Here is a 24,773-nt window from a genome sequence, read left to right as displayed (position 1 = left end):
TGATAATGGGCAAAGCATTTAGCTTCTCTGGGTCCCTTTTCCTCATCTGCAAAATGGGGCAAAACATGTCTTTGGAAGTCTATTTTACAGAGTAATGGTTAGACTCAGAGGAGCCAACTTGCATAAAAGTGCTTGGGAAATGCATAAAGTGGTCCACAAGAGCATAGCCTTATTAATATTGCACAGCCATTGATAAAGCACCCTTCTTCAGGAAGCTTAGAGCCTTTTAAAAATATCATTTCATTATGTCTCTCACCCTTTGAGTTACAGATGAGTTAGAGGTGAGGGGAAAATGAGACCCAGCAGGAAACAAAGAAGTGATTTGCCAAGGTCCCTGTGACTCGCTGTGAGCACTAGAAATAGAGATGGACCTTTTGTTGCCCTAGAAGAAGATGCTATCGACTCCCTTCTCTGGTTGATTGTTATACCAGCCAGAGAAGCTGCAATGCCCATTGCAGACACAGTCCTGAAGTGTTCTCTGAGTTTAGGAGTAGCGTGTAATTTTCGTTTTGTTTCATCACTCCGGCAAATTTTACCTCCATGTATCTGGCTTCCTTTATTAAAAACAAAAAAAAGTATATTTTTTATGCACAATGTAGACTTGCTCATCTGCGCTGCTCACAGCACAGGTACAGGTACATTTTGTTTTGTTAAAGCTCATGAATGCAGTCTGCAGTGTGCAGTTCTCAGTCACAGAAGCAGAGCATGCCAATGTTTTTTTCTGCATTTATAGACTGAGAGCTGAAGAGCCACAAGATCTGTTCCCTCCCACGCTTTTTAATTTAAGAACCCTGGGCTATCAGCGGTGGAGGTGACAAATGGCGGTGGCTTTACTGATGTTGATATTCTGAGGTCAGTATGTGGTTGGAGCCAGGAGCCCTGGAATGAAGTATAGCATTAACAATAATAAAGATTAAAAATATGTACCCTCCCAAGTCAGCAGAGCAGAGCTAACAACCCCATATAAAGAAGCTTCGTGTGGGATGATTCTGTGTCTGGGAGGCAGGAGCAGTGCATGCAGTTACTATAAATCTTCATCCTGCACCCGACTGCAGAGAGGGCTGGGAGGGAAGCACAAAGCAAAGAGCTGAGGGTGCGCTTGAGGTGAGAGTAGGGGTGGGGGTGGCTGTGTGTGTGTGTATGTGTGTGTGTAAGGGAACGGGGACAGGGAGAGAGAGGAGACAGACAGACTATGGGAGGGCTGGACTAGAGAAGTAAAGCAAGGTTTGTGTAGTGATCTGAAAAGGAGTAAAAGTGCTCATCCCTCTCTAATGTAACCTGAAATGGCAGTTCTACTTTCCGGATTCTAGCCTGTACATTGATCTTTTAAAATTGCATTTTGTCATAAATCAAACTTCTATAGCATGATGTGTGTTTTTTCTTTATGTCTCTCCTAGCAAATTTCTCTCTCTCTCTTTCATTCTTTCCATCCCTCCCTCCTTCTTTCCTTCTTCTTCACCTTCTTTTCCACATATTTTAGTTCATTGATCATCTCCAGTAGGCTCCCTTCTCTTCTGCCCTTGCTATAAATAGTAATTTTTCAGACAACAATTTGCTTCTTTAGGGTAGAAATCTATCATTCACTTTACAAACATCTATTAGATACCTATTTTGTGTCAGTCTGGATGTTAAGTGCTGCCGGTGTGAGTGTGAGTGTTTGTGTGTGGTGTAAGAGTATTAAGAAAGACTAATAGGTATGTAAATTGATCCTCAATGAGTTCTTATTCTAATGGCTGGAGGAGGAGCTAAGGGCAAGAAGTTAGGATAGGAAGTATATCTAAGTTATGCCAATCGTTTGAATGGAATAATTCTGTATAAAGAAGTTTAAAAGAAAAGAGTTACGGGAGAAAGGAGATTATATGCAGTTGAGAAAGCCAGAGAAGGTAGAACATATTCAGGCAGCTTTATCATCACACATGGGAGACTTTTCCACAAAGAATGAGCATGTCTAAGCTCATGGGGCTTGGATTTCTACAGACACTTTCATCTATTTATACTACGAAAGTGTTTGTGGTAAATGCTTATCCAATACATTCATTCATTCATTGGAGATTCAAGTAAGTTAATAAAAGGACAGAATTTTATTTTCTCATTATCAGTAAGAAACTGATTAGAGGTTAGGTTATTACCTTCATAATTAATTCAGGGGTTAAGAAAAGCTCCCTGCCTTAAAGGAGATGTTCCAATGGCTAGTCACCTTCCCATTTCCTACTTTTGGACTTGCCTTTGCTGAGTAAAAGACACATCTGGTTGACTATGCAGCACTTGTTTGCAAAGTGAGTAAGGTGAGAGAGACAATAATAAATAATAATAATAAAAGAACTGATTACAAATGCAGGACACATAAGTCTGGTGAGGACCACTTGGTGCTGAATCCTGGGCATCCACTTTCTAGCTGAGTGACCTTAGGCAGGTGTTTGGCATCTTTCTTTCTCTGTTCCCTCATCGACAAATCAGGCAAAATAAGAAGGTCTTCCTGACAGATTTGTTGTGGAAATAAAATAAGGTGATAAATGAAATATGTTAGAATAGCAACACACAGTCTATAGTCAGATAGTGTTATTACTGAAGGACTGTAAAGACCCTGTAAGTCTGACTTTTTTTTTTTAATTCTATGCTATGAGTCGGGGCCGACTCGACGGCACATAACAACAACAACAACAACAACATGATTAACATATTTTCTTAAATTTCTCTGCCTGTGGAGCTCACCATTTGATTCAGATTTTAAACTCCCTGAAGGCAGAGAGGAAGTATGTAGAATTATTTGCTGAGCAGAGCAGTTTCCCATGTTATTGGTCTTTTTATGAATGCTTTTGGATCAGGATGATTTAAAACATTATAGAATGGTCATGCTGAAAGGGGCTTTAAAAAACCAAACTCATTGCCATCGGTCGATTTGACTCATAGCAACGTCTCCTTGGATTTCCCAGGTAGAATCTACAGGAAAGTAGATTGCTCCACCTTCCTTCTGAGGAGTAGCTGGTGGGTTTGAATGGCCAGCCTTCTGGTTACCAGTCAAATGTCTTAGGCACTAGGCCACCAGAGCTCCCAAAAAGACACCAGGCTACACATAGTCAATGTTATCAAAGTTTAATTCCCCCAACTACTTTACCAGTAATGGTTCACAATTTCTTTTTAACAAATGAGATAATAGAGATAAAACAAAACTTCAGAGAGGTTGAACAACTTGCATGAGAGCACACAGCTAGTAAGTTTTCCAGCAGGGATTCAAACCTATCACCATATGTCTCCAGAGGCAGTGAAATTGGCTGGCTCAGTTAACTAGACCTGACTGCCTCCAGGGCACACAGCCTAGTATCCGGGCTTGTACTAGAGATCAGGCCATGCACCCTCTCGCAGGACACACTGTTACCCAGTGAAAAAAACGGGTTTTTTTGGGGAAGCGGGGGGGGGGGACAGGAATAAGGGTGTATAGGTGACGACAAGGGTGCCTACAAGGTCACAAGCTTTGAGATAGAGCTAATCTCAGCGTGTGGCGTTTAAAGGTTGGAGCCTATGAATTTCTCTACAAAACTCCCTCTAGCTTTCCTTCTAACAAGGAAGATCTTTGCTGTCCGTCTTGGTGCAATACTCATTCTGCTTGCTCCCAAAGGGCCGCACAGGCTGCTCCTTCTTTACCATGAGTGCCCTGCCTTTGGTCAGATTGCCTGCAACCGGCAGGTGCGGGTGAGAGAGAGCACCCCTGGCGGTGGGCAGAGGGCAGTAGCCCAGACCCACCCTCCTCCGCAAAGGACAAAGGAGCAGCCGCTGCTTCCTGGGCCCCAGACTTGCCGCCCTGCCTCCCTCCGCGCGCAAACTGAGTTGCTGTGGGAATGAAATGCCAGCCCAGCGCCAGATTATGCGGCTCAGTACCTGGCAATTTGCACAGGGGGAGTGTAGATATTTCAGACACCCGAGGTGCTTGTAATATCTGAGTGGAGGGGAAAACCACGTATGCCTTCATTTCCTCCTCCCACACCGCCCTCAGAATCTAGTGCAGTGCAGGGTGAACTTTCGATCAAGGTGACATTGGTTTAAAATAGAAAAAAATGGCAGTAATTTTTTTTAAGGGCTGGACAGAAAAACAGTGGAGAAACCAAAAGGCAAATTAAATCCCTAACCAACTTAACCCTTTCCAGAGAAAAGACAGTGGAAAATCATCTTGGGCAGCTCTTTTCACATGTTGATGTGCACATAGATAAACTGGGGGTCTTATTAAAATGCAGATTCTGGTCCAGTTGTTCTAGGGTGGGATCTGTGATCCTGCATTATAACAAACTCTAAAATATGCCCTGTTACTCATCCCTGGATCACATTTTGAATAACATGGAGATTACTTTTCTTAAGGTAATTTTCTTTTCTACAGTTGCTGGGCAGCTCTCCTGAGAGCTCGCCGCTGTCTTCTTGGCTAGGCCAGTGAGGACAGTGCTCTGTGGTCAAGGTGAGCAGCTGCTTGCCCTGAGTGACATCTGTGATGGGTAGTCAGATTCCCAGGAGCTAGTCAATGCCAGATTGAGCACATATATTCTTTTCAGGAAAGAGGCCTATTATGGTTTGAATTGTAGCTCCCCTTACCTCAAAAATATATGTTTAAGTCCTAAACCCTGGTACCTGCAAATGTGGCTTTGTTTGGGTTTTTGAATATGTAAGTGAGGGACACTGGTGGTTGGTTCCAAGGTGGAATTCCTACCTTCCACATGGGAAAGTTCAATTCCCGGGCAGTGAACAACCACCATCCATCAGTGTGTGTTGCTATGATGCTGAATAAGTTTTAGGGAAGCTCCCAGACTAAGACAGACTAGGAAGGAAGGCCTGATGATCTACTTCCACAAATCAGCTAATAAAAAACCTTATGAATCACAATAATGTGATCCAAAACTTATCATGTGGATGGTGCAGGACCAGGCAGCATTTCAGTCCATTGTACATGAGGTCACAGTGTATCAATTAACGTGAGGTCATACTACAGTAGGATGGGTCCTAATCTGAGTGGAGTCCTTATAAAAGGGGAGAAAAGTCACAAAGAGATAGAGGGAAAAAGACTGTGGAATGAAAGATTTATGCTGAACTGCAAGTTAAGGAATATCTTGGGCTACTAGAATCTAGGAGAGACAAGAAGGGATCTTTCTATAAAGTCGTCAGAGAGCATGGTCTGGCCTACAAGTTGATCTGAACTTCTAGCCTCCAAACTAGGAGATAATAAATTTCTATTCCTATAAGCCACCCAGCTGTGATGTTTTCTTAGGCAACCCTAAGAAATGAATATATGACGTATTTGACAGACAGCACCTGTGGCATATAGGCATCCCTGGGCCTCATGGTAAAAGGTTTGCTTTTGTCTAAGACAACTTCTCACCTGCCCAAAGAGAAGGTCCCACTCAGGCTGGCTGCAGCAGGGGCTGTTCTTATTTTGTAGGCATTGTCAGAGGGAATTTGACTTGTGGAGATGTCAGATCCTTGGACACAACTCTTTTCCTAAGATCATTCAGAATTAGAAGTTCTGTCTCACCTATAGAATCTGAATCTAGGCAGTTTAGGGTCCCTGAATGTTGGTGCTAGGCTGGGACTCAGGGAGAGAATGAATTCTCTTGTCAACACTTTCCGGGCCTCACCAGTATAAGGGCAGTGCTGGGCCCCATTGCACCAACCCAGACAGAGGATTCTAATTATTTCTCCAATAATTTTCAGGGAGATTCTATCACAAGTCTGCTTGATAGCAGTTGCCATCATGAGTGACTGTGCATGCTTCCCAGAAAATCCCACAAGCACTAAATTTCATCACCAAAGGAGATGTTCTGCTGCATTTTATTTCCTCTGTGTAATATTTCTGTTCTGGGGTTCTGAAAGGAAAGGTATGAAATATTAGTTCCCAGCTAAATGCTACATCTTCTAAAGCATGAACACTAGAAAGTTTAGAGTCTTCTGATCTCTGAGGTTGTTCCTTCCTGATGCTGTGTGGCATGGACCCTGGAGTGTGTAGAATCAGAATTTAAGAGCAAGAGCCCTAACTTCAAATCTGTGAAGATGAAAAAACCTCCATAGTCAGATCAATGTAGTCTGTGATCAGCGGGCTGGTCTCACTTCACAATAACCTGCTTCTCTATTGTTTCTCAAGTGCTATACATGTTTATCATCTGAAAAATCTTCACAACATATAGAAATAATTGTGACGATCATTTCTATTTTCCATCTGAACTTGTGAAACTCAAAAATTTCAATGACTTTTCTTAGAGCAAATTACTAAGAATTTGTCGAGCTGGGAGTTGAACCAAGGTTTCCTACATTTTAGTTACATTAACTTTCCGTTACCTTACATACTCAATCTCATTTGTTTATCTACAGGACAATCTCACATTCTCAAATGCATTGCCTTGTAGGACCATAACAACTTTGTGAGATGGACAGTCCAGGGATTTCCAAGCCCCTCTAGTGGGACAGTGGTTAAGTCATTTGACTGCTAACCAAAAGATTGGCAGTTAGAACCCACCAGTTACTCTGCAAAAGGACAATGAAGAACCCTGTTCCGTACAGATTTATAGACTTGGAAACCCTATGGAGAAGTTGTACTCTGTCCTATAGTGTAGCTATGAGTCAGATTTGACTCAAAGGCAGTGGATGTTATAGACCAGAAATCTCACTGATAGAACTTAGCATAGGCAGTGTTTGATTTCAGATTTCTTGAATTCAAAACATGTATTGCTTTGAAGGAGTCACCAATAAAGACAGAATTTCTACTAACCCTTTAACATCCCCATCATGAGTTTCTTTTCATGGTTTAAATAGCCCCTGGACTAAGTGCATATATAAAATGAAAATTGTTTTTAGCATGGTATACTTCTAAGTCACTAACACTGTTGTATGAATTAATTCATTAGATCCAGTCTTAGAAATCACACATTGTGAAATGAGGATCCACAAATAAGATATTAATAGCAAAGCAAAACCTGAGAGAAGATAGGCAATTGGCTTTTACAAGTGCTTGTCTCCAGTAAGTTTTACTTTCCAATGATAGCCAGATGGTAGCACTTTACACACAACAGGTAGTCAATCAATATTTGTAGCTATAAATTATATTAAAGTAAATAAGAAAATGAAGCATCCACTAATGTATAAGAACTACCATTCATCTGTTAGGTTGTTGTACTGTGGTGGCTTGCATAGTGCTATGAGGCTGGAGGATATGCCACCTGTATTTCAAAACCAGCAGGGTCACCCATGGTGGAAAGATTTCAGTGGAGCTTCCAGACTAAGGCAGGCTTGGGAGAGGGATGGGACCATCTATTTCTGAAGGAATTGGCTACTGAAAACATTATGAATAACAGTGAAGCACTGTCTGATATATTACTAGAAAGCTTTATGAAGATCCATGAAACATTGTCTGACACAGTGTCAGAAGATGAGTCTCTCAGGTCAGAAGGCACTCAAAATACGACTGGAGAAGAGTGGGGTCCTCATAGTAGAGTCAATCTTAATGACACAGATGGAGTAAAGCTTCTAGGACCTTCATTTGCTGATGGGGCAAGACTCGAAGGGGAAAGAGATCTGTCCAAACATTCATCGGTAACTGGAACATGGAATGTATGAACTGTGAATCTAGGAAAACTGTAAGTTGTCAAAATGAAGTGGAATGCAAAAGATCAAGACCCTAGGCATTAGTGACCTGAAATGGACTAGTATTGGTCTTTCTAAATCAAACAATTGTATGGTCTACTATAACAACAATCACAAGTTGAAGAGGAATGACATCACATATACTGCCAAAAAGCGTGTTTCAAGATCTATCCTGAAGAACAGTGTTGTCAGTGGTAAGATAATATTCATACACCTAATGGAAGACTGGTTAATACAAACTATTTTTTAAATCTACACACCAACCACCAAAGCAAAAATGAAAAAATAGAAGATGTTTACTGACTTCTGCCGTCTGAAATTGATGAAACATATAATCAAGATGTATTGATAATTATTAGTGATTCAAATGCAAAAGTTGGAAACAAAGAGTATATCAGTAGCTTGAAAATATGGCATTAATGATTGAAATGATGCTGGAGATCACATGACAGAATTTTGCAAGACCAATGACTTATTCATTGGAAATGTTTTTATTTCAACAACATAAACATCAACTCTATATGTGGATTTTGCCAGATGGAACACAGAAATCAAATAGGTTATGTCTGTGGAAAGAGGTGACGGAGAAGGTCAAAATTATGAATCAAAGGAAGGCTAGGAGCTGACAGTAAAACAGTCCATCAATTGCTCATAAACAAGTTCAAGTTGAAGCTAGGGACAATTGAAACAAGTCTATGACAGCCAAAATATGACTTTGATTATATCCCACCTGAATTTAGAGGTCATCTGAAGAAAAGATTCCACTCTTTGAACACCAGAGACCAAAGCCCAGCCAGTTTCTGAGATGACATCAAGAATATCATACATGAAGAAAGCAAAAAGTCATTAAAAAGAAAAGTAAGAATGAAAAGACCACAATGGATATCTGAAGAGACTCTGAAACTTGCTCTTGAGCAAAGAGTAAACAAAGTGCATAGAAGAAATGCTGACTGAAATAAAGACCTGAGTAGAAGATTTCAAAGGGCAGCTCAAGAAGACAAAGTAAGTAAAGTATTATAATGAAATGTGCTGGGACTTGGAGTTGGAAAGCTAAAAGGGAAGAACACACTTGGCTTTTCTCAGGCTGAGAGAACTGAAGAAAAAGTTCTAGCCTCTAATTGCAATACTGAAGGATTCTATGAGTAGAATATTAAGCAATTCAGGAAGCATTAAAATAAGATGGGAGGAATATATAGTCATTGTACCAAAAAGAGTTAGTCAAATTTCAATCATTTCAGGAAGTAGCATATGATCAAGAACGAAGAAGTCCAAGCTGCACTGAAGGAGTTGGTGAAAAACAAGGCTCCAGGAATTGATGGAATGACCACTGAGATGTTTCAATGAACAGATGCAGCTCTGGAGGCACTTACTCATCTATACCAGGAAATTTGGAAGATAGCTACCTGGCAAATGACTGGAAGAGATCCTTATTTGTGTGCATTCCAAAGAATGAAGATCCAACAGAGTGCAGAAATTATCAAACAATCATTAATACAACATGCAATTAAAATTTTGGTGAAGATAACAAAAATGGTTGTAGCAGTATATTGACAGGAAACTTACAAAAATGCAAGCTGGATTCAGAAGAGGAAGTGGAATAAAGGATACCATTGTTGATGTCAGATGCATCTTAGCTGAAAGTAAAGAATACTAGAAAGAAGTTTACCTGTGTTTCATTGACTATGCAAAGACATCCAACTGTGTAAATCATAGCAAAATATGGATAACATTGTGGGTAATGGGAATTGCAGAACACTTAATTATGCTCATGAAGACTTTGTATATAGATCAAGAGAGAGGTGTTCAAATAGAACAAGAGAATACTGAATGGTTTAAAATCAGGATGGGTATGCATCAGGGTTCTATTCTTTCACCATACTTATTTAAGCTGTATGCTGAGCAAATAACCTGAGAACCTGGACTATGTGAAGAGGAATGTGGCATCAGGACTGCTGGAAGACTCATTAACAACTTACAATATACAGATGACACAACCAAGCTTGCTAGATGTGAAGATGAACTGAAGCACTTACTTATGAAGATCAAAGACTACCAGTCATCAGTATGGATTACACCTCAACATAAAGAAGATGAAAATCTTCACAACTGGACCAGTAGGATACACCATGATAAATGGGGATAAGTTTGAAGTTGTCAAAGATTTCATTTTACTTGGTTCCACAATCAATAGTCATGGAAGCAGCAGTCAAGACATCAGACTTCATATTGCACTAGGAAAATCTACTGAAAAATACTTCTTTAAAATGATGATGAACAAAGATGTCACTTTGAAGAGTAAGGTGCACCCAGTCCAAGCTATGGTATTTTCAATCATCTCGTATGCATGTGAAAGTTGGACAATGAATGAGGAAGATCAAAGAGGAATTGAAGCCTTTGAATTGTGGTGTTGTCAAACATTACTTAAAATACCATGGACTGCCAGAAGAAGAAACAAATCTATCCTGGAAGATGTGCAGCCAGAATGCCCCTTAGAAGCGCCAATGGCCATTCTTCGTCTCACCCACTGTGGTCATGTTGTCAGAAGGGACCATTCCCTGGAGAAAGATATCATGCTTGATAAAGTGTAGGGTCAGAGGAAAAGGGAAGCACTTCATCGAGATGGATTTGCACAATGACTGCAACAATGGGTTCAAGCGTAGCAAAGATTGTGAGGATCGTACAGGACATGGAAGTATTTCCTTCTGTTATTCATAGGGTTGCCATAAGCTGAAATCAACTATGAACTGCCTAAAAACAACTATGTATATGAAACCATTTCAAAAGTTTCTTGTTAAATGTTTGCCTTTAAAAATATATTGTTTTGCATGATTTCAGTTTACCTCTAGGCAGAAAAGAAGATATCATTACCTTTTTTTTCCATATAGAAGAAGTTCTGGTGACACTGTTGTTAAAGCATTGAGCTGCTAACCAAAACTTTGGTGGTTCAAATCCAGCAGCCACTCTGCAGGAGAAAGATGACACAGTCTGCTTCTGTAGAGATTTATAGTGTTGGCAACGTGATGGTTTCCAATTCTATTCTGTCTTATAGAGTACTATGAGTTGGAATTGACTTGATGGCAGGGGATTCGTTTTTCTGGTTTTCATATAGGAAATTCAAGGCATGCAATTATTAATTAGTGGTTAAAACATCATTTAACAACTAGATATTGATGGAACCAGTCATGGAAACGTTTCTCTGAATAAGAAGTATGAGGATATCCAATATCCAGTCTCTAAACCTATTAACAGAATCCCCACATTATTAGAAGAGGTAATGTGCTCAGCTGAAAATTGGTATCTCCTAGCCTCACATGCAGATAAACCAAAAAAAAAGCAAGTTCACTGCCATCGAGTTGATTCCAACTCATATCGACCCCCTTTGGGTTCCTGAGGCAGTAAATATTTATGGAAGTAGATTTCCCTGGCTCCCTTCCTGAGAGTGGCTGTTGGGTTTGAACTGACAACCTTTTGGTTAGCAGTTAAATGCCTTAGGCTCTATGTCACCAGAGCTCCTTTCTCATGCATGTAGGGATGGTAAATGAAATGCAAGGGAAAGTCATTAGTTCGGGTCCCAGGTAAGCATTTTTGCCCTTCCATTTTTCTTCCTTCTGGCATGTGAACATAGACATGATGGCTGGCAGTTAAGAATCATCTTTGTACCAGGAAAGATCAAAGACCAAAAGACTTATTGCAGACATACCTACTGTTATGGAATGAATTGTGCCCCTCAAAATATGTGTTGTAAACCATAAACCCCTATACCTATGGATGTAATCCCATTTAGGAATAGATATTTTTTATGTTAATGAAACCATACCAGTGTAGGGTGTGCTTAAACCAATGGCATTTGAGATATAGAAAGCAGATTAAGCATCTAAAGGGAGCTCAAATGGAATGGAAGATGCCACACCACATGGAGATCACCAAGGAACCCAGGAACAGAAAATGAAAAGACTTCCCCCAGAATTAACAGAAGGAGAAACCCTTCTCCTAGAGCTGGTGCTCTGAATCCAAACTTCTAGCTTCCTCAACTGTGAGAACATAAATTTTGTTTGTTAAAATCACCCACTAGTGGCACTTCTAGTATAGCAGCACCTAGATAACTAAGACTCAAATCCTAATATGTGATCATCTGGGCCAAGGCTAGTCATTGCCCAGATGAGGATTTTACGTTATGCAAAAGTATTGTTGTTGGTAGGTGCCATCAAGTCATCTCTGACTCATAGTGACCCTATGCACAGTAGAATGAAACACTGCCCAGTCCTGCACCAGCTCCATGATCCTTGCTATACTTGAGCTGATCACCACAGCCTCTGTGTCAATCCATCTTGTTGAGGGCCTCCCCCTCTTTCATCAACCCTCCACCTTATCAAGCATGACATCCATCTCCAGGGAATGGTCTGTTCTGACAACATGACCAAAGTAGGTGAGAAGTCTGTCCATTCTCCTCTATGCCTAATCTGCTTTCTCAAAGGCGATTAGCTTAAACACACCCTACAGCAGTATGATTTCATTAACCTAACAAAGATCTATTCCTACATGAGATTATGCAAAAGTAAAAAAACATAAATAAATAAATGCTTATTTCTGTATCCTTTACAGTTCCAGAAGTGGACCCAGAACACTGGTTACAAAACAAAGTCGCATACCTATACCTAAAGAAATCAGAACATTGCATGAGCCACCATTCTTTGGAAACAGGCCCTCCACCTGTCTTGGTCCACTGGGTCAAGGTCAGAAACAGCAGTTGCCAGAGGATGAGAGGCCAATTTGTGGGCCAACGATGAATCTTTCTTTGCATTATTGAAGCATTGTTCAAGGGGGCATTGACACTTTAAAGAGTTGGTGAAATACCCATTATTCCAGAAGCCTCTTGGGCAATAAACAAGGAAAAGTAAATGAATTTTAATTAAAGTCTCAGAACAATCAAAGACAATCAGATCTTTCTCCCCTCAGAAGGCTGATAGCTCCCAGTGGCATTCCACTGTATCTCATACAAGAGAACAGGAACAGGAAGCAGGAGGAGGAATCACTGCCTACAGTCTTTCAGACATGCATGTTTCTGTTGGCCAGGATGCTGGCTGACCCTCTCCTGCTGCCCATTTCCTTTATTTCTACATCACAGACTGACATACTCCCATTTTCTGACTCTTGTGTCTCTGCTTTCCCAGAGTTGGGGCTGTTCACTCAGCGCTTTGCATTTGACTTAAACCCTTCAAATTCAGAAAAGTAATAAAACATGTATAAGTTTACAAAAATCCTTTGAGAAAAGGTTGCTGGATTGCCTTATGACCTGTGGGGCTGGATTTAGTCTGACTAAATGGAAGGCATTTGACTGCTAACCAGAAGACTGGTGGTTGAAACCTATCAGTCACTCCTTGGAAGGAAGATTGGGCCAGATACTTCTGTAGAGATACCACCTCGAAAACCCAAGGAGGAGTCGCTATGAGTTGAATCAACTTGGCGGCAGTGAGTTTGGTTTTTTTGGTTTACACATGGAGAGCTTAGGAAAAACATGAAATTTCTCTGTGCCTCAGGTTCTTAATGCATAGAATTAGGATGATATTGTCTTTCCTACTTCATATGATTATTAGTATCAAATGAGATAAGAAAAGAAAATCATGGATCAGTGTAAAATTCTGTGGAAAAAAGTGCTATTCTAGAATTGATGTGTTCTTTTATTTTGTTTTCCTCAGATCAGCACTGCATGAGTATCTTGAAGGTTGAGATGTCATTTCTAAGACCTCTGAAGGAAGCTCAGCAGGGATACTCTTAAGGAAGCTTACAGCAATCATGCAACATCAGAATTTTAATGGACATTGGGAATAATTCAGTCCAGCACCTCCATTTTACAGATTAAAAAAAAAAAAAAAACCCGAGACCCAGAGAGAGAAAAAAAACTTCTCTAGGGTCATGCAGCTCATGAGTGACAGTTTGGGTTCTGCTTTGTATCTGTTTTTCTCCCTAGGGCTCTTTCCACTGTGCTGTGATGCTGACAGTCCATGTCAGAGAAACTGTGTTCACCCACACTACATGGGCTATCTTCTTGACATCCTCCTGGGCAGGCCATCTTTGTACAGAAAGAGATACTGTCATTAATAGCAATCACTATTTTTAAACAAACAAATGACTGTAGGCACTATATTCTGGATAAATATCCAGGGAAGATAAAGTGACTATGAAATTGATGGAGTTGATTATAGAAAAGTAAACTGCTTTAAAATAGGTGTGTGTGTGTGTGTGTGTGTGTGTGTGTGTTGGGGGGTGGTATGGAATATGTATGTGGCAGAAGCCAGAAGTTTTAACTTTGCATGAATGGAACCACATCCCTGTTCATCCTCATTTGGAAGGAGACTGTGATGAATAAACACCTCCAATTTTGTGAATATTCTATTTGGACCTCCATTTGACATAGATAAAAGTTATTTTAAATGTGATAGGTTAATGTGTCTGAATCGTGCCAATTTTTAAGGATCAAAGGTTGGTGGGCAGACACAACATAAGCAAGAGGATATGTGAGGCAAGAGAGAGAGAGTGTCCTTAGAAGAGAAATACAAACAAACACAAGCCATGACCTATTTTGATGCTGTGTAAGAGGAAAGAGGAACAGAAGGAATGCACCAAAGTAAGGCATCAGGCCAAACAGGGCTGAGAGTAGTACTTGATTATATGTGCTCAAGTCTTGAGGCTGAGGATAGAGGCTGTTGGTAGAACTTGACCTAATTTGAAGAGGACCTAGATTGGGGGAAACCTGGGAAAGGAGGTTAATTGAAGTATCTAGGTTGTAGAACCAAGCAGAGCCACTAAGTTGAGCTGGAGAAAAGCAGAAAGTAATTCAAAAGAATAAAAGAGTGATATTTAAAGATGAAAAATGTCCAAGGCTATGAAGGTTTACTTTAAATTACATGAGGCAAGGCATTGTTGTTGCTGTTAGGTGCTCATGAGTTGGCTCTGACTCACAGTGACCCTATGTATAACAGAATGAAACATTGCCCTGTCCTGCACCATCCTCATGATTAATCCTTCCTATGCTCGAGCCCATTGTTGTAGCCACTATCAATCCATCTTGTTGAGGGTCTTCCCCTTTTTCATTGACCCTCTACTTTACCAAACATGATATCCTTCTCCAGAGACGGTCTCTTCTGACAACATGACCAAAGTAGGTGAGATGAAGTCTGGACATTCTCAATTCCATGGAACATTCTGGCTACATGTCTTCCAGGACAGATTCATTCTTCTGGCAGCATATTATATTTTCAGTGTTCTTCTCCAACACCACAATTCAAAGGCATCAACTCTTGTTCCATCTTCCTTATTCATTGCCCAGCTTTCACATGCATATGAGATGATTGAAGATACTATGACTTGGGTCAGGCATACCTTTGTCTTCAGAGTGACAAGTTTGCTTTTTAACACTTTAAAGAGGTCATTTGCAGGAGATTTCCCCAGTGTATTGCCCAGCAATGCAACCCCTGATTTCTTGACTGCTTCTTCTATGGGTGTTGATTATAAATACAAGTGAAATGAAATCCCTTACAACTTTGGTCTTTTCTCTGCTTATCATGGTGCTGCTTATTGGTCTAGTTGTGAGGATATTCATTTTATTTATGTTGAGGTATAATCCATACTGAACACTGTAGGTTTTGATCTTCATCAGTTAGTGCTTCAAGTCATCTTCACTTTCAGCAGGCAAGTTTGCATCATCTGCATATCACAGGGTGTTAGTAAATCTTCCTCCCATTCTAGTGCTGCATTCTTTTTTATATAGTCCAACTTCTCAGGTTATTTGCTCAGCATACAGATGGTGAAATGATACAACCCTTATGCACAGCCTTCTTCATTTTATACCATACAGAATCCCCTTGTTCTATTCGAATTACAGCTTCTTGGTTTCTGTACAGGTTACTCATGAGCTAAATTAAGTGTTTTGGAATTCCCATTCTTTGCAAAGTTATCCATAATTTGCTATGATCCACACAGTCAAATGCCTTTGCATAGTCAATAAAACACAGGTAAACTTCTTTTTGGTATTCTTTCAGCCAAGATCCATCTGACATCAGTAATAGTACTTCTTGTTCCTCATCCTCTTCTGAATCCAGCTTGAATTTCTGGAAGCTCCCTGTCAATATAATGCTACAACCACTTTTGAATTATCTTCAGCAAAATTTTACTTGCATGTGATATTAATGACATGGTTAGGGAATTTCTACATTCTCCTGGGTCACCTTTCTTTGGAATGGGCATTACACAAAGTATTAGATATGTTAAACTGTGGAATTACGTCCTAAACTGAAAATCTCTATTTTATTTTTTTCTGTGCAGTCTCCCACCTTCACTAAGTATATTTTATGCTCTTAGTGATTGAAGAAATTATACTTTAGATGGTGTTACAAAGGGAAGATAACAATGACATTGTATTATTTTTGGATTTCTAGAGTTTATAAAGCAATTACAATTATATTATTTCACATCATGGTCACAATGACATTTCCTGGTGGCTATTGCTGTCTTCCTTTAATAGATGAGGAAATTGAGATGATGGTAGTCTAAGCAATTTTCCCAAACTATCACTGTTGGAAACTAACTGAACCACAATGACACTGGCCTGTGATTACAAATCCAATGTATTATCTTGGCCTATAAGAAGCCAGGAGCAACTTCAAAGAAGTCCTCAGGCTTGCAGGGGTGGCAGCAGCAGAAATGAAGTTTTGTCTAGAAACGGAAATTGCTACCATTTCATTACAGAAGCCATTTTTATCTGTTAGAGATCTGGGAAACAAATGATTAGTGTACTGATATAGGTACTTGTAGGAGCTCTGGTAGCATAGTGCCTAAGGCACTTGACTGCTAACCAGAAGGCTGGCGGTTCAAACCCACCAGCCATTACTCGGAAGAAAGGTTGGGCAATCCTACTTCTGTAGTGATACTGCCTTGGAAACCCAAGGAGGGGTCGCTATGAGTCAGGGCCACTCAATGGCACATAACAACAACAACATAGGTACTTGTAGGAGCCCTGGTGGTGTAGTGTCTAAGGCATTTGACTACTAACCAGAATGCTGTTGGTTCTAACCCACCAGCCATTCCTAAGAAGGAAGACTTGGTAATCTACTTCAGTAGAGATACTGCCTCAGAAACCCAAGGAGAGGTTGCTATGAGTCAGAACTGACTCAACGGCAGTGAGTTTGGTTTGGTATAGGTAAGTATATTCCAGAAAGTGATACAACTTGGGGAAAATGAGATAGTTTCTTTGGTAAGAACTTATATGAAATCTAAACACTGTTAAATACTAGGCATTTGTTAACAGTTTTCTGGATATTTGAGCAGAATCAATATGATGTCTTGCACAGCTTCACTAAACCAGAAAAACCAAATCACTACGGAAATAGATTGTTCAACCTTCCTTTTGAGGAGTGGCCAGTGGGTTTGAACTGCCAGCCTTCTGGTTAGCAGTCAAATGCCTTAGGCACTACACCACCAGAGCTCCTTATGCCACCAGAGCTCCTATGTCCCTTATATACCTATTCTCTGAAAGCTAAATTTAACCAAGCAAATCTTAAAAATAATGACTTTCAGGGAAATAGACAATCTATAGAGAAGTTCTTGCATTGACTAAATTCCTCATCTCCTCCTACTACCCCTTATGGTCTCCTCAAAGGCTGGGGTCATGTCATTTGTTTATTTATTTATTTAATCTCTAAAGTTCCTAAATTTATGCTATAATAGCAATATTTCCTCACTGGTAGTTAAGGTTGTGTGCCAACTTGGCTGGGCCATGGTTCTGAGTGACATGGCAGTTGGATGTTGTTATTCCCCATGATGAGATTGTAATCACCTCCATAATAGTATCTGCTATGAGCACCTAATTAGTAGTTGCCTTCAGGATGTGGCTTGCTTCTAGTACAGAAGCTTCAAGAAAAGTCTCTCACTTTTTGGCACAAAATCCTGCATTTGGCCAAGTCTCTATCTCCAGTTCCTAGATGTGAACCAGCAACCTGACATGTTTCCTGCTGATATTCTGATTGTTCCTGGGCTTGAACCAGTGTCCTGCCATGTTGCCTGTTGGTCTTGGTATTATGCCATTTTACCTACCAACCTTGGGTTTATCAGTCTCAGCATCCTGCAGCTGTGTGAGTTAAAAGAATATTTTAATTGAGTAGACAGATAATGTCAAAGGTAATGACAATGCACATAGATTGTGTTTAGCAAAGAAAACTTCCCTGAAACTAGTAGTTCTAATAATCTACCCAAATATTGCCAATGGCTTTTCCTATTTTTCAAATTCTCAGTAGTACAAAGTTTTTGAAGCCTTGCTTTTAACCAGGTATCATTATTTTATGTACCTGTTGGTCAATACTTCCAAACTGAGAGATATTTGTGATGATTTTTTATAGTATTCAAGGACCTTTAGCAATTTCTAATTTCTTACTGATTGCTCTATCCTTCACTCTTAGATAATTAACTTGAAGGCACCTTACTTTGTAAAGTTTGAACTTTACTGTGCCGATTGACAATAATCCTTTATTTATATATTTATGGAGGGCACATTCATAACATTCATTTTCCCAACTTTATTTTTCTTATTTTTCGTTTGTAGCCATTGTGCATCAGAACTGCTCTTCCTAATACAAAATAAACGGCAGAAACACAAGACACTATCATTGCAGGATACATTCAATTTGTGACATCAGTGAGAACATGAGAAAAATGTGTATATATACTGGAATGGCACATATTTCAGCACCAATCTGTATTTTAACGAGTCAGTGCTACAGGATGTCCATAAACAAAGTGTGTGTTTCCAGTGAGGAGTTACTGCTTTGGTAAGGGAAGAACAGTAACAGAGGGGCCATATTGGAGAAGCATAGAATCCAGCTTTCTTCTCTGCTGACTTTTTTGAGGCAATGAAACTATATTGAGATCTAAAAGAAATAAAGAACTAGGGTGTGCCTGACAGAGGAAATATCCTAGTCTAGTGTCCCAGGTTATCTTGGAAATAGTCTTTCAGGTAGAGTGATCTCTGGATCTCAGAATCAACATCTGTGGGAGAGAGTGAGGGCAGCAGGGTTGGGAAAAGTTGGGCTAGGATGCAGCAAAGTCATCAGCTGATCTCTGGGAAGCTCTTTGCCTGGGATGTCTTTCAGAGTTTTCATCAATGAGGTAAGGGGACTGGGGCTTTATAGCTCTTCAATGGCCAGTCATTATGAGAACTGTCCCCAGAAAGGGAAGGATGATCTTGGACAAGACAGCTGTCTTTATTCAAGGGCAATGGCTAGGGAGGGACCCAGATGAGAATTATTGGTCAGGAACACTCTACTCAAGAGGTAACAGATATTTAATTTTTAAAGGGTATAAGAGACAATCTGTATGGCTCCCATAACATCTACTACATCTAATAATACCATTCTTAAAAACAATTAAATAAAATAGCCAAAACCAATTCCCTTGACCCCACATCTACCTCTAGCTTTTGTTCTATTCCTCTGTTCTTCAAAGGTATGCTTCTTGAAAGAGGTCTCAGTATATACTATTTCTATTTGACTTCTCATTTATGCCTCAATGTATTCTAGCCTGGCTTCTACCCCCATCGTGACTCAGTAACCATTTACCAAAATAACAATTGACCTCCCTGTTGCTAAATAAAATGGTGAGTCTTTAATTCTCAGTAGACACATTTGACCACATTCTTTTAATCTGTGACTTCAAAATATTATTTTACCCTTATATCACAAGCTGTGCCTTCACAATCTCCTGTGATGCCTATTGTGGATTGAATGCTGTATGCAAAAGAAGACATGTGAACTCTTACCTCTTGTGAATATAACCTTGTTTGGAAATGGAATTTTTTCTTTGTACACATTTTCAATTAAGTTAATGAGGTGATATAAGAGGAGGGTGGGTCCCTTATGAGTGATGCTTTATAAAAAAGGACAACAGATAAGGGCATGACACCCAATAAGCAAAGTAAGTATGGGCTTACTTGTGCCTATTTACTAATTTGTACTGAACATAAGAATCACTTAGAGTATATAGCCTAAGGAAGTGAAACCTGGGGCATGGAAAGGTATACACATATTCATGTTGATTGCAGCACTGTTCACAATAGCAAAGAGATGAAAACAACCTAAGTGCCATAAACAGATGAATGGACAATTAAACTGTGGTTTGATACACACAATGGAATACTATGCATCACTAAAAAATAGTGAAGAATCTACAAAATACCTCACAATGTGGATGTACTTAAAGGACATCATTCTGAGTGAAATAGGACAGTCACAGAAGTACAAATATTGTAAAGCATCAAGCAAAGGTTTACACATGGAAGGAAATTTTATTTGTAGGTTACCAGGAGTGGGAGGGGTAGGACAATTGCTAACTAGGTAAGAGATATGTATTGATTTGGGATAGCGACCCCTCTATGGGTTTCACTGCGGAAGAGATGGCCAATCTTCTTTCTGAGGAGTGGTTGGTGGGTTTGAACCACCAGCCTTTTGTTTAGCAGTCAAATGCCTTAGGCACTATACCACCAGAGCTCTTAATTGGGGCAAAGGGAAAGGTAGTATACCAAAAGTGAATGACCTGCACAAGAATACTGAGGAAAAGGAAAATGTGTAGAGATGCACAAAAGGTAAAGTCAACAAAGCTAAATACTTTCACGTACACGATATTTCATTAGCAGTAATAACAAACATTAATTTATCTCTCTCTCATGCTGCTGTCAAGTTGGATCCAACTCACAGTGACCCCTTCTTGGTTTCCAACGTGGTATCACTACGGAAGTAGATTGCCCAACCTTCCTTCCAAGAAGTGGCTGGTGGATTTGAACCACCAGCCTTCTGGTTAGCAGTCAAATGTCTTATGCAGTATGCTGCCAGAGATACACAAGTATACAGACAAAATGATCAAGTATGGGTAGATGAAATGGAATATACCCATGACCATATATACATTTGGCAGACAGAATTTCTACATATATATTTATATGTGCTATAAAAATGTCCATATACATAATAGAGTTATTTGGGGACACACTTATGATAACTTCTTAGCCAAGGGCAAATACCTTGAGGGAGTGCATTGCTGGACCTGTGAGCTCAGGACCATGGTCACAGGAGACATCAAGCTCAATTGGCATGACATACTGCACAAAAACATTGTTCTAATCCTACATTGGTGAGTAGTAACTGGGTCTTAAAACTTTATGAGCGGCCATCTGTTGTTGTTGCTGTTGTTAGGTGCCATTGAGTAGTCTCCAACTAATAGTGACCCTATGCATAGCAGAACGAAACATTGCCTGGTCCTGCTCCAGTTTCACGATCCTTGCTATACTTGAGCCCATTGTTGTACCCACTGTGTAAATCCATCTGGTTGAGGGCATTCCCCTCTTTCATCAACCCTCCACCTTACCAACCATGATATCTTTCTCCAGAGGATGGTTCCTTCTTACAACATGACCAAATTAGATGAGATAAAGTCTGACCACTCTCACTTTCAAGGAGAATTCTGGCTGCACTTCTTCCAGGACAGATTTGTTAGCTCTTTTAGCAGTCTATGGAGCTTCAGCGTTCTTTGCCAGCACCACAACTCAAAAGCACCAATTCTTCTAGATCTTCCTTATTCATTGTCAGCTCTCACATCCATATGAGGTGACTGAAAACACCATGGCTTGTGTCAGGTGCACCTGAGTCCTGAAGGAGACATATTTGCTCTTCAGCACTTGAAAGAGCTTCTTTGCAGCTGACTTGTCCAGTGTTATACATCATCTGATGTCCTGACTACTACTTGCATTGGTGTTAATTGTAGAACCAAGTGATAGGAAGTCTTTGACAACTTCAATCTTTTCTCCATTTATCATGATGCTGCTTATAGATCCAGTTGTGAGGATTTTTGTTTTTTTATATTGAGATGTAATCCATACTGCAGACTGTAATCTTCAATCTTCATCAGTAAATGCTTCAAGTTATCCTCACTTTTAGCAAGCAAAGTTGTATTGTCAGCATATCACAAGTTGTTGATGACTCTTCCTCCCAATCCTGATATCACATTCCACATATAGTCCAGCTTCTCGGATTATTTGCTTAGCATAAAGATTGAATAAGTGTGGGGAAAAGATACAACCCTGACACACTCCCTTCCTGATTTAAGCCATGTAGTATCCCCTTGTTCTGTTCAAACAACAACCTACTGGTCTATGTCCAGGTTCCTCATGACTAGAATTAAATGTTCTAGAGTTCCCAATTCTTCTTAATGCTATAAATAATTTGTTATGATCCACACAATCTAATGTTTTTGCATGGTCAATAAAATACAAGTAAACATCTTTCTGGTGTTCTTTGCTTTGAGCCAAGATCCATCTGACAACAACAATGATATCCCTGGTTCCACATCTTCTGCTGAATCTAGCTGCATTTCTGGAAGTTCTCTGTCAATATCCTGCTGCAACCTTTTTGAATTATCTTCAGTAAGATTTTGCTTGTGTACAATACTAATGACATTGTTAAATAATTTCCACATTCTGTGGGATCACCTTTCTCTTGAATGGTTACACATATGAATCTTTTCCAGTCAGTGGGCCAGGACATCATCTTCTTTAGAGAGATTGAAAGTTTGCAGATTCTGCTAGCTCTTTTTCGTGGCACCGTGGCTGCGATTGACTGTTTCACCGTGAAGCTGAACATCTCCTTTCCAGCCACTGGCTGCCAGAAACTCATTGAAGTGGACGATGAACGCAAACTGCATACCTTTTATGAGAAGTGAATGGCCACAGAAGTTGCTGCTGATTCTCTAGGAGACGAGTGGAAGGGTTATGTTGTCCGAATCAGTGGTGGGAATGACAAACAGGGTTTTCCCATGAAGCAGGGTGTCTTGACCTGCTTCAAGTTTAACTTCAACTTGCATGTGAGCAGTTGATGGTCTGCTCCACAATCAACTCTCGGCCTAGTGTCTGCCTGCTACTGAGTAAGGTGCATTCCTGTTACAGACCAAGGAGAACTGGAGAGAGAAAGCGCAAATCTGTCCGGGGTTGCATTGTGGATGCTAATCTGAGCGTTCTCAACTTGGTTATTGTAAAAAGAGGGGAGAAGGATATTCCAGGACTAACTGATACTACTGTGCCTCATCACCTGGGACCTAAAAGAGCTAGCAGAATCCACAAACTTTTCAATCTCTCTAAAGAAGATGATGTCCACCAGTATGTTGTGAGAAAGCCCCTGAACAAAGAAGGCAAGAAACCCAGAACCAAAGCACCCAAGATTCAGCGTCTTGTTACTCCACGTGTCCTGCAACACAAACATAGGTGTATTGCTCTGAAGAAACAGCACACTAAGAAAAATAAGGAGGAGGCTGCAGAATATGCCAAACTTTTGGACAAGAGAATGAAGGAGGACAAAGAAAAGCACCAGGAACAGATTGCCAAGAGACAGAGGCTGTCCTCTCTGAGAGCTTCTACCTCTAAGTCTGAGTCCAGTCAGAAATAAAAATTTCTGAGACAAATAAATAAGCCCATACATTAAAAAAAAAAAAAAAAAGCTGTCTTCCAAATCTCTTGGTACAACCAAGTGAGTGCCTGAAGTTGGGGCATCCATTTGTTGAAACATCTCAATGGGTATTTTGTCAATTCCTGGGTATTCCAACACTTCCTTCAATGCAGCTTCAACTTCTTCCTTTAATACCATTGGTTCTTGATCATATGCCAACTCCTGAAATGGATGAACATCAATCAATTCTTTTTGGTACATTGACTCTGTGTATTACCTCCATCTTCTTTTGATATTTCCTTCATCATTCAATATTTTACTCATAGAATCTTTCAACATTTCAACTCAAGGCTTAAATTTTTTCCTTAGTTCTTTCAGCTTGAGAAATGCTGAGAGTGTTCTTACCTTTTGGTTTTCTAACTCCAGGACTTTGGACATTTCATTATAATAATTGACTTTGTCTTCCCGAGGTGCTTTTTGACATCTTCTGTTCAAATCTTTTATCTTGTCGTTTTTTCCACTCACTTTAGCTTCTCTCTGCTCAAGGACAAATTTCAGAGTCTCTTCTGACATCCATTTTGGTCTTTTCTTCCTTTCCTGTCTCTTTAATGACCTTTTGCTTTCTTCATGAATGACGTTCTTGATGTCATCTCACAGTTTCTCTGGTTTTCAGTCATTGGTTTCAATGCATCAAATCTATGTTTTAGATGGTCTCTAAGTTCAGGAGGAATATATTCAAGGTCATAGTATGGCTCTCATGGACTTGTTTAGTTGTCTTCAAGTTTAACTTCAACTTGCATATGAGCAGTTGATGGTCTGCTCCACAATCAACTCTTGGCCTTGTTTTGGCCGAAGATATTGAGCTTTTCCATCACCTCTTACCACAGATGTAATCTATCTGATTCCTGTGTACTCCATCTGGCAAACTTCATGTGTATAGCCATCATTTGTGTTGTTGAAAAATGGTATTTGCAATGAGTAAATTATTGGTCTTGCAAAATTCTATCATGCCATCTCCAGTGTTATTTCTATCACCTAGGTCCCATTTTCAATCTACCAGTGATTCTTCTTTGTTTCCAACTTTTGCATTCAGTCACCAGTGATAATTAACACATCTTGATTGCATGTTCCATCAATTTCAGACTACAGAAGTTGATAAGAATCTTCAATTTCCTCATCATTGGCTTTGGCAGTTGGTGCATAAATTTGAATAATAGTAGGATTAACTGGTCTTCCTTGTAGGCGTAAGGATATTGTCTTATCACTGACAGCATTGTACTTCAGGACAGATCTTAAAACATCCTTTGTGATGAAGAATGGCACACCATTCCTCTTCAATTTGTCATTCCTGGCATAGAAGATCATATGGTTGTCTGATTCAAAATAGTCAAAACCAGTCCATATCAGCTCACTAATGCCTAAGATATCAATCTTTATGTGTTCCATTTTATTTTTCACATCTTCCAATTTTCCTAGATTTGTACTTCATACATTCCATGTTCCCGTTATTAATGGATGTTTGCAGCTGTTTCTCCTCAATTTGAATCATACCACAACAGCAAAAGGAGTTCCTGAAAGCTTTACTTTATCCATATTGTTAAGGTTAGTTCTACTCTGATGAGACAGCTCTTTCCCAGTTGTATTTTGAGTGCCTTCAGACCTAAGGGCCTCGTCTTTCTGGCA

General features: G+C 39.9%; 1 protein-coding gene across 1 annotated transcript; it reads left to right on the top strand.

The window, feature by feature from the left end:
• The first annotated feature begins 3,957 nt into the window (after window positions 1–3,957).
• Window positions 3,958–23,090, top strand: LOC103203163 (40S ribosomal protein S6-like). Its single transcript, XM_042781957.1, is given in 4 exon segments — window positions 3,958–4,026; window positions 22,304–22,394; window positions 22,397–22,493; window positions 22,556–23,090. Coding segments are annotated over 4 exon segments (792 nt in total).
• Window positions 23,091–24,773: the final 1,683 nt, after the last annotated feature.

This window comes from Orycteropus afer, unplaced genomic scaffold (assembly GCF_000298275.1).
Source record: "Orycteropus afer afer isolate SDZICR_OR568_19922 unplaced genomic scaffold, OryAfe1.0 scaffold00204, whole genome shotgun sequence".
Lineage (NCBI taxonomy): Eukaryota > Metazoa > Chordata > Mammalia > Tubulidentata > Orycteropodidae > Orycteropus > Orycteropus afer.
Note: the sequence above shows the minus strand (reverse complement) of the source record. Positions and strands in the feature narration are given on the sequence as shown.